At 37.5% G+C, this 9,709-nt stretch overlaps 1 protein-coding gene and 1 long non-coding RNA gene across 2 annotated transcripts in view; both read right to left on the bottom strand.

Annotated features, from left to right (window-relative positions):
• fem1b (fem-1 homolog b) overlaps nt 1–6,973 on the bottom strand; it is a 9,992-nt gene extending 3,019 nt beyond the window's left edge. The window contains exon 1 of the mRNA XM_007543744.2: nt 6,243–6,973. Within this exon, the coding sequence (XP_007543806.1) occupies nt 6,243–6,577 (335 nt within the window). The 5' untranslated portion in view covers nt 6,578–6,973. The remainder of the gene's footprint in view (nt 1–6,242) is intronic.
• LOC107834989 (uncharacterized) overlaps nt 1–9,709 on the bottom strand; it is a 23,540-nt gene that overhangs the window by 8,627 nt on the left and 5,204 nt on the right. Inside the window, exon 2 of the long non-coding RNA XR_001660809.1 lies at nt 9,033–9,036. This is a non-coding gene — a long non-coding RNA (uncharacterized LOC107834989). The remainder of the gene's footprint in view (nt 1–9,032; nt 9,037–9,709) is intronic.

Here is a 9,709-nt window from a genome sequence, read left to right as displayed (position 1 = left end):
ATTAATTTAGTTTGTAAGTTAAGTTAAGTTCATTTCTTTTTTTTTTTTTTTTTTTTTTTAGGGTTTTTTTTGGCTCTAGTGGCCTTCATTTCACTGTAGATTGACCGAAAAGCAGGCAGTGGGGGAAGCAAAAGTCATGGTGGTTGGACTGGAACCTGTGACGGCCGCATCCAGGACTCCGGCCTCTGAACACGTGGCTGATTGCTCTACATTCTGTGCCATCGTCGCACCGACGTTCAGTTCTTTTTTATATTTTAATATCTTTTGCTATTTTTTTTAATTTAGGATTCTGTTATTCAGAAATTGCTGAAGTACACTTCCCTACTGAATTTATTTTGTATCTAATTTCTTACATTTTAATAAATACAGTTATATTAAGAAAAGATTCAACAACAAAGTATCACAGGAAAATTCATGTCCATATCATATTTATTGTTCTTAAACCCAATATATTGTTAAATAATTGGGATTATAATAGCTTATAATAGCTTTCATAATCTCGTAGCCAAAGTTATTAGCTGCTGTTAGCCATTTTTATCCTTGTATTTTTGTGCCTGAAGATGCCAATCCCAATTTCTGAGTCTAGAACTGAGTTGAAGATGGCTTCCCTCTTAAAGCTGCAGTATGTAACTACTACAAAAAATATAGTTTTTACATACTTGTTAAAAATATCACCATGTGACATGGATAATCTCTGAAAAGATCAAAATCTTCCACCTCCTCCCACTGCTACTATTGACATATACAGAAATACACTGCTCCTAATCAAAAACATGTAGTCAGAGCCAGGAGGCGTGTCTTATCGTTGTCAATCAACCTTGTGTATGTGCTGCTAAATGTGGAGAAACTTACCATTCCAGGAAAACTGTTTATCCGCTGTCATTGGTGGCCGTGCTAACTAGCCTAAGCATTTATAATGGGGCCACAGCCTCCATTGTGGGGAACCAGCTGTAGCACGTCAGAGAAAAGGGGGAGGGTATGAGCAATGAGTACATGAGGTTGATTGACAGCAGTAAGACCCTCCTCCTGGCTCTGATTGGTTGTTTCAGAGCCACAGTGCATTTGTGCAGATGACAACTGGACCTCAGGGAGAAGACAGAGGAGCTACATTTTTTCACAGTTTTATTATATTCTTTTATATTTATATTATATCAATATATGGTGATAGTTTTAATATATCTGTAAAAAATATATTTTTTATAAAAGTTACATACTGCAGCTTCAAAGGTAAGGTAAGGTAATTTTACTTATATAGCACATTTTCAGCAACAGGCAAAATCAAAGTGCTTTACATGAATTAAAAGGAAATACAAACAAAATAACAAACCAAAGGAAAGAAAGAAAGAAGAAAAACAAAAAAAGAGGAAAAGACACATTAGGGCAGATGGCAACATTCAGACAAAACAAAGGGCAAAACAAAGACATGAGTGAAGGCGGTGACGTCAAAGGGCCATGAAACCACGTTGCTCAGCCTCCTGGCAAAGTCCGATAAAGGTGTTGTTATCAAGGAATGACGTCCTTGGAAGCACTCAGCTCCATAGCTCCATGCGGGGGTGGGGCTGAAGGTGTGACAGAGTGTTCCGTTTACATATCTTCAAGAAGATTAGAAATATGCAACCCTTCCAAGGCCACACGGGGAAAGCCAATTCAGAAACCTAATGTCTTAGGTCGGGAAGATTAGAAATCTCAATCTTAACTAAAGTCTCTCCGATACATCTCAGTTCCCAATTATCCAAATTAGTTTGGTCGTTCCACTGAACTGAAACTAGCAACTTCTCCTAGATCGATTCCAACTCATTAGTGAGTTTTAGAGTCCTCGTCTCTGTCCACACCAACAGTCCGAGTGTTTGCTAGTTCGGCCAAGTCCGTCACAAATTTGTCGATAAGCCAGGTATCCACAAGCTCCAAACAGCAGAAATCCTGTTGTCATGAATAAATCCAGGGTGAATCCCACCAGGTGTGTCCCTGCAGGACAAGAGGGCTCTCCTGTGCCCAGACTTCTCGTCGAAAATTTGATCAATTGCATTGAGAGATCGGTTGACCAGATCCATAATTTGTAGATTTGGATGATGTGCAAAGAAAGGCTACAAAAATATAGAAAAAGACAGGATAAAAACAGAGCAAGCAGGGCAGGCATGGGCAGGGAGTGAGCAGAAGAAAAAAGCGTCCGCCTTCATCGAGAGCAAGAGAGAGAAAAAAGGACATTTAAAGGACATTTTCCTCTCAATTCTGGCTCCTTTTCCAAATTGTGTTTACAGGCAGTCATGCATGTTGCTTAGAAATATATTTTGTTGACTGAACCAAAGTATTAAAGAGGTGCAGATGTAATATGGGAGCTTAAGGTTTTCCTTCCATTTTGTTTGAACTGAGGAAAAAATCATATTTTACAAACAAGAAAACTATGTCTATATATTTGTTTGGCCTCAAAAACCAACATTGTTGCTCAAACAGTTCAATGTAAGAATCCTGTGGATATATGTGTTTTAAGTCTTAGTAACAATACAATGTAACTTCATTTATGGTTTTAAATTGACCAACTTAGTACTGAATAAATTATTATCTTAATATTTTCCACAATTACATCAGAGAAACACGGTAATTTAGGTAGTTTTTTTTCCTAGCTTTCTCTTTTTCTAATTATACTAAATAGTGCTGCAGATTTATACAGAAGCTTGGTCTAAATGTGTTTGGATTAACACTGCCATACAGCTTGGACTTCTAACAACTTATCCCCTCAAACCTTCACTAACTCAGGATGTTGTGGATGTGACTGTACCCAGGCTTTTATCTGATCAGAACGTTTCTTAGGCTGGACATCCGTTTCCATTACACACCGGCAACCATGCAGTATGTGAATTAGCTTAGTCAAACTGAAATTGACTAAATTGTTGAACATTTAATATGCATTTTTGTCATCTTCCTGGTTAACTGGCTCAACATAAACATAATTAAAGCAGAAGATGTTCACATGACAGAATTTGGTACCTGTGACGTAGTGAGTGGGTGTGGTCAGTTGAGTTTCAGTTTCCAGAGAAGCAACAATGGGTCTCAGTAGCATAGTAATCTCAAAACCAATATTTTGATCAAAGCTTAAATTTATTTGATTTGATTTAGTGTTAAATACTAATAAAGCCATCACAGTGAGGGATTTTAAGATTTATGTTGACACTGAAAGGTTAACCTAAATTTAGTTTTAAATGCTATTTTAGACTCAATTGGCTTTACTCAAGGATTTATTGTCCAACCCACCACAGTGGCTTATTGCTCTAAAAGTAGAGTGGGAGGCAGATCTTTTAGTTGTGAAGCTCTTTTCCTGTGAACCAGTTCCCAGTTTTAGTCCATGAGGCAGAAAACCTGTCTACTTTTAAGACTACGCTTAAGACTTCCCTTTTTGATAAAGCAAAGATGTTTTCCCAGTCACTGGACGAGTGGGAAGTAAGGACAGGTAGGATGGTCCGATCTGACGGGGAGGAAATGCAGTCCAGAAAAACATTTCTTCCTGGCTCTTTCTTGCTGAAACCTCATTCTAAAGGAGTTATCCTGATGTAGGTTGTTGGAGGACAAACAGACCGCTCATTCTAGTGAGGAAAAATTTGGTATTTGCCGTTATTTCAACTGTTACCTTTATGATTTCTTAGTTTTGTTCTCTCCATGCTAAACGGTATTCCATTTAGCTGCGGGACCTTCCTGGAGGAGGACATCGGCTGAGATAAAGATGCCAGTAACTAATTGTTCCCCTCTCCTGCTATTAACTTTTTACTTTTCATTAACAAAATGTTTTTCTACATCAGCTCCTCCATTACTTTTTTGTGTATCTGCTCTGTCTTCTCAAACCCCTAGTCAGTCATGGCCCAACAATCATGGCCTGTTAAAGGACAGTTTTTCCTCTCCACTGTTGACAAATCCTTTGTCCTCATTATTTCTGTTCTGCCATTCAATGTCAACTTCGGGATCTTAAATGGAAATATGGATGCTTTAAAAAAAATCCCATCCAATCTTTTATAATATTAAAAAAGATTAGCATCAGAGCTACAACCTACATTGTCCCTGTTTTAAATAAATTGTATCCTGGTAATATCACAGTTGGGCTTATTGATGAAGTTTTGATCTGCTAAATATCCATGTTTTTTAGTAAGGTTAAAGTTTCTTAACGTCTGTATTTTTAATAGACTAATAGCCCATATAGGTGATTCGTTTCTTAATTTAACTACAAAAAGTAATTTTTCAATGATGTTCAAATGTATTGAGACGAAGCTGAAGTTGGTTTCCAATTCCAGTTTCCAATAGCTAAAGGGCGATTCCACTTAATTTTTCACTACTTTCCGCATCTTTAATCAACTCTAGTTTAAAAACTACTACACCTAGACACTTGAAACTTGGACTGGATTATTCTCTTCTTCAAGCTGAATATTTAAAGCCTTGTTTGTGATTTGTGAAACCTTTTCCTGATTTGTGAAAACTCAATAAAGTTAGATTGTCACAATTTTTGGCACCTCTTTCATTACTAGAACTGCTCTAATTAAAAAACTACAACTCCTAGACACTTCAAACTTGGACTAGATTNATTTTTGGCACCTCTTTCATTACTAGAACTGCTCTAATTAAAAAACTACAACTCCTAGACACTTCAAACTTGGACTAGATTGATTTGTGAAACTTATCTGATTTGTGAAAACTCAATAAAGTTCGATTTTCACCATTTTTTTTGGCATCTGGATCACCATAGACCTGCTCTAATTAAAACACTACAACTCCTAGACTCTTCAAACTTGGACAAGATTATTCTGCTCTAATACCAGAATATTTAAAACCAAGTTTGTGATTTGTGAAACATTTTCCTGATTTGTGAAACTTAAGGGCAATTTCACCACTTTTTTTTTTTTTATCTTGGTCACACAAGAACTGCTCTATTTCCAAAACTACGACACCTAGACTCTCCAAACCTCGACTGAATTATTCTCAACTAAGAACATAATATTTAGAACCATGTTTGGGATTTGTGAAACCTTTTTCTGATTTGTGAAACTTCAATAAAGGCTGATTTTGGACATTTTTTGGATATTGGTCACTCCAGCTCCAAAACTACAACACCTAGACTCTTCAAACCTGGACTATATTATTGTGCTCTAATAGCAGAATATTTTAATCCATGTTTGGAATTTGTGAAACCTTTATGTGATTTGTGAAACTTCACTAAAGATCAGATTACTATTCATATATGTTCCTTGCAGTTTTTTTCAAATTCAATTCTAATTCAAAACCACTTTATTAATCCCAATGGGAAATAAAATGTTGGTGTAGCTCATTAATTTTTCAAAGAGTTATTGTAGATGGTGATGGCTGTTGGAAGGACATATCTTTTGCAGGGGTCTGTTAAGTGAAGTTTCACAAATCCCAAACATGGTTTTAAATATTCTGCTTGAAGGGGAGAATAATCTAGTCCAGGTTTGAAGAGTCTAGGAATTGTAGTTTCTTAATTAGAGCAGTTCTAGTAATGAAAGAGGTGCCAAAAATGGTGAAAATCTAACTTTATTGAGTTTTCACAAATCAGAAAAATGTTTCACAAATCCCAAACATGGTTTTAAATATTCTGCTTGAAGGGGAGAATAATCTATTCCAGGTTTGAAGTGTCTAGGTGTTGTAATTTTTTTTTTAAATTAGTGTAGATCTATGGTGATCCAGATGCCAAAAAATGGTGATTATTGAACCTTATTGAGTTTTCACAAATCAGGAAAATGTTTCACAAATCCCAAACATGGTTTTAAGTATTCTGCTTGAAGGGGAGAATAATCTAGTCCAGGTTTGAAAAGTCTAGGAGTTGTAGTTTTTTAATTAGAGTAGTTGTAGTAATGAAAGAGGTGTCAAAAATGGTGAAAATCTAACTTTATTGAGTTTTCACAAATCAGGAAAAGGTTTCTCAAATCACAAAAAAGGTTTTAAATTTTCAGCTTGAAGAAGAGAATAATCCAGTCCAAGTTTCAAGTGTCTAGGTGTAGTAGTTTTTAAACTAGAGTTGATTAAAGATGCGGAAAGTAGTGAAAAATTAAGTGGAATCGCCCTTTAGCTATTTGAAGCTGGAATTGGAAACCAACTTCAGCTTCGTTGTATTGAGATGCACCTCAATATCAAACAGGTCTAAGCAGATTGGTTTAGAAACAGGTAGGTCTAACATGTGCTGTACACGGACAGCATAATAGCTGGCTGAACTAAACACGGACAGAGGATATCTCTGAGGGACCTACCCGTCGAACCGGACCGTGCCAGTCTGTTCTGTGTCCACTTTGTAGTGGTCCAGGAGGAGACGCACCACATTGTCGTGTCCGTTCCGTGCTGCGATGATAAGAGGAGTGGACCTTTGGCCGGCCAGATGAGTCACGTAGCTCAGGAGGAACCGAGTCTCCACCTCAGAGTGGTTGAGTAGAAGTGCGGCCAGTGTCAGGACCCGACCCTCGCTGGCTGCTTTATAAACGTAGCCGGCCAAAGACTCCATGGGAGCCCAACAGACAGCGATGTTCGCCTTTCTCTTCTCAGCACGCAAACCCTGGTGTGCAGTCCTCCAAAGGAAGCCGCCTCCCATTAAAATATCATAATGAACCAATGCGACCACATGGAATTGCTTGTTCCTTCTTTACAGAGAGACGTTTACTTAGTAAAGATTCTACAACTTAAGTAGCCTACAGAGAGCGAACCGCCACGGGGTTGGAGATTCTAGGCAACGAGTGCCTAAAGTTGCTAGCTAACCGGTTAGCTCCTGTGTTTAATAATAGCTAACTGCTTAAAAACCCATCAAGGATAGGGTTTTGGTTGTTTAAAGTTAGTTCCCGAGTTCTGCACTCCCAGGGGATCCATGCCATGCTGTGTCGGTCAGAAAATTTAAACAAGGAGAAAAAATGAAACAAGTAAAACTGCTACTTTCACCTTTGCGACTAAGTGATTTGCCGGAAGTAAGAGTTCGACACAAAAATAGGTCCGACAGGAACGGTTTTCCACCGTTGATTGTTCCGAGAGGCAGAACATTGTTCTGGCACATCTTAGAACTAGTTACTGGACCCCCTGTTACTCAACATCTACAATCCAGCCTTGACTCGTCTCCCCAGGCAGTTTCACAGAAACTCAGACCTAGAGACCTAAACAGTGCGCATTTACATTATTGGATGCTTTATAGGATTGCCAATGTCAGCAACAATTACAGTGCAGGAGACTGTAGGGCCAGAGTTTACGTCACCTCAGTGGCCTCATTATCAATCAATCAATCAATCAATCAATCAATCAATCAATCAATCAATCAATCAATCAATCAATCAATCAATCAAATTTTATTTGTATGGCACATTTCAGCAGCAAGGCATTTCAAGGTGCTTTACATAATTAAAGAAAAAAAAAACAAAGAACAGCACGTGACATTGAATAAACAGTAAGAAAGAGAAAGAGATTTTGAAAAAAACAAAAACAAAAAGAAAACATACTTTTGTTACGGAACTTAAAGCACCTGTCGTCGCCGGACTCTGCCGTCAGCTTAACACGGATATTATCCAGGCCCCGTCGCCTGACAGGACGGAATTTACAGATTTTTAGTCAAAACGCCATTTGACAAGGATTCTTAAACCTCGGAGTTTTAGTCAAAACGCCATTTGACAAGGATTCTTAAACCTCGGAGTTTTAGTTAAAACACCATTTAAAAGAAATTAATAAATAAAGATAAAAACATTAAAAACCATTAAAAACATCAAAAACAACGAAGACATCAAAACCCACACTCTAATCCTAATTTAACCATAAGCAACTCTAAACAGGTGTGTTTTAAGTTGAGATTTAACTTAAAATCTCAACTAGGTTTCAGCTGTAAAACAGCTGAAACCCAGTGTTTCAGCTGTTTTACAGTTTTCTGGAAGTTTGTTCCAAATTTGTGGTGCATAGAAGCTGAAGGCTGCTTAGTGATAACAATTTCTTTGTTTGTGACCTCTTCTGTCAGTCTGATTATTTCTAATTACATCTTATAAGCTTGACACTTCCAACTCCAGTTTCAGAACCGAAGAAGCTTTTTGGATGAGGTGAAATGTTTATGAGATAACAACAGATTCAATTATAACTATTGCTTGTTTAGTAATTACCTATTACTTTATAGAATTGCGTATGAGCATATTAGAGTAGTTCTATTAAATTGCTTTTGATGTGTTCTTATTGTAGACTTTTGTTGTAAATCTTTTGGTTGAGCCATTGCGTGTTTGGATAGTTATTACCTCTGGTTCTGGATGTTGTTCAGCTGGAAGAATACTTTCAAACAGCCTATGCATAATCATGGTGACAATTTGTTACCTTTACTAGGAGCAGCTGATTGGTATATCAAGATATATCAATCATATTCAATAGCACTTGAATTATGACCACAAATCCAGGAGGAGTACAAAAGGAGGCTTCATGGATGGAGAGCTGGACCAAAGAGCGGGATATGGCAACTATCATCTCATCTTGAACGTGAACAAAACAATTTCAGGAGGAACAGGATTTGATCAAACCCTATTTCCATCATGAGAGAAGAAGTGGAGGTGGTTGAGGAATATAAATACCTCGGTGTTCAAATGGACAACAGACTGGACTGAAGATGTAACAGTGAAGCGTCTATAAGAAGAGACATTGCAGACTAGACTTCTTGTCTAGTCTGCTACTACAATAACTCTTTGAAGAACATGAGTTAAAATGAGTTACAACAACATTTAATTTGCCTTTGGGATCAAAAAAGTATTTTTAAATTTGAATTTAGCACATGACAGTCATGTGACTGTCATATACCAGAAATATTCACTGTTTAACAGTCCCTCTCCACAACAGAAAGCTATTGGCTGAGCTTTTGATGTGACAAACTGCATGTGTACTCTTTCATCCCAGCTCCAAGCTTCTCCATAAAGAGATGTTTATCTCCTAGTTCATTGGTGTCAAACTCAAGGTCTGGGGGCCAAATCTGGCCCATCATAGCTTATTATGTGGCCCCCTAGACTCCAAATTACATCAATAAGTCCTTCCAGTTTTTCCACAAATCTGCAAAATTCACACAAAATCAACAAATTTTCCAAATTTTTCCTGATTTTACTGCAAATTTTCTCAAAACTGGTCAAAAACATTGAATCTGTATGGTGAGTGATAGAGTCACATTTAACATTTCAGTCATTGAATGTGCAACTACTTAAAAAAAAACTTCATACATTTCTACAAAGTACTGCTGGCTCTGTGCTCCTGTCTATTTGGGTGTTTTATTTTAAGGAGTGGGGGGCTTTGATGCTCTGTGTCCTCAAACCCCCAAGGTGGTCGATGTTTGAACCTGGTTCCAGGTTCTGCTTAAAGGAGAGGTTTCCTTTCTGCTCTTGCTACATGTATGCTGGTCTGAGGGATTAATCTGAGTTACACTTTTGCATTTCCAAAGAGAAAAAAAATTGCAGTCATTGCTCTGCTTACCTAAGGAGAGAGATCAATCACAGGAGACAACTAAAGGATAAAAGTCTGTTATGTGCTCTGTTTGCTATCTCAGACTAATGGGGTAAAGTTAATTATGTAACCCATAAATACCAGTTTGGCATATGGAGGTGACAAGTTAACTTTATCTTAGTCATTAGACATTAAATGTATGGTAAATGCTAGATACATTGTACAAGAGCAGAAGGATATGGAAGATATTTAGATAGATCATTTATCTATCTCACACACACACACACAC

This window comes from Poecilia formosa, unplaced genomic scaffold, assembly GCF_000485575.1.
Source record: "Poecilia formosa unplaced genomic scaffold, Poecilia_formosa-5.1.2 Scaffold895, whole genome shotgun sequence".
NCBI classification, from domain to species: Eukaryota; Metazoa; Chordata; class Actinopteri; order Cyprinodontiformes; family Poeciliidae; genus Poecilia; species Poecilia formosa.
Note: the sequence above shows the minus strand (reverse complement) of the source record. Positions and strands in the feature narration are given on the sequence as shown.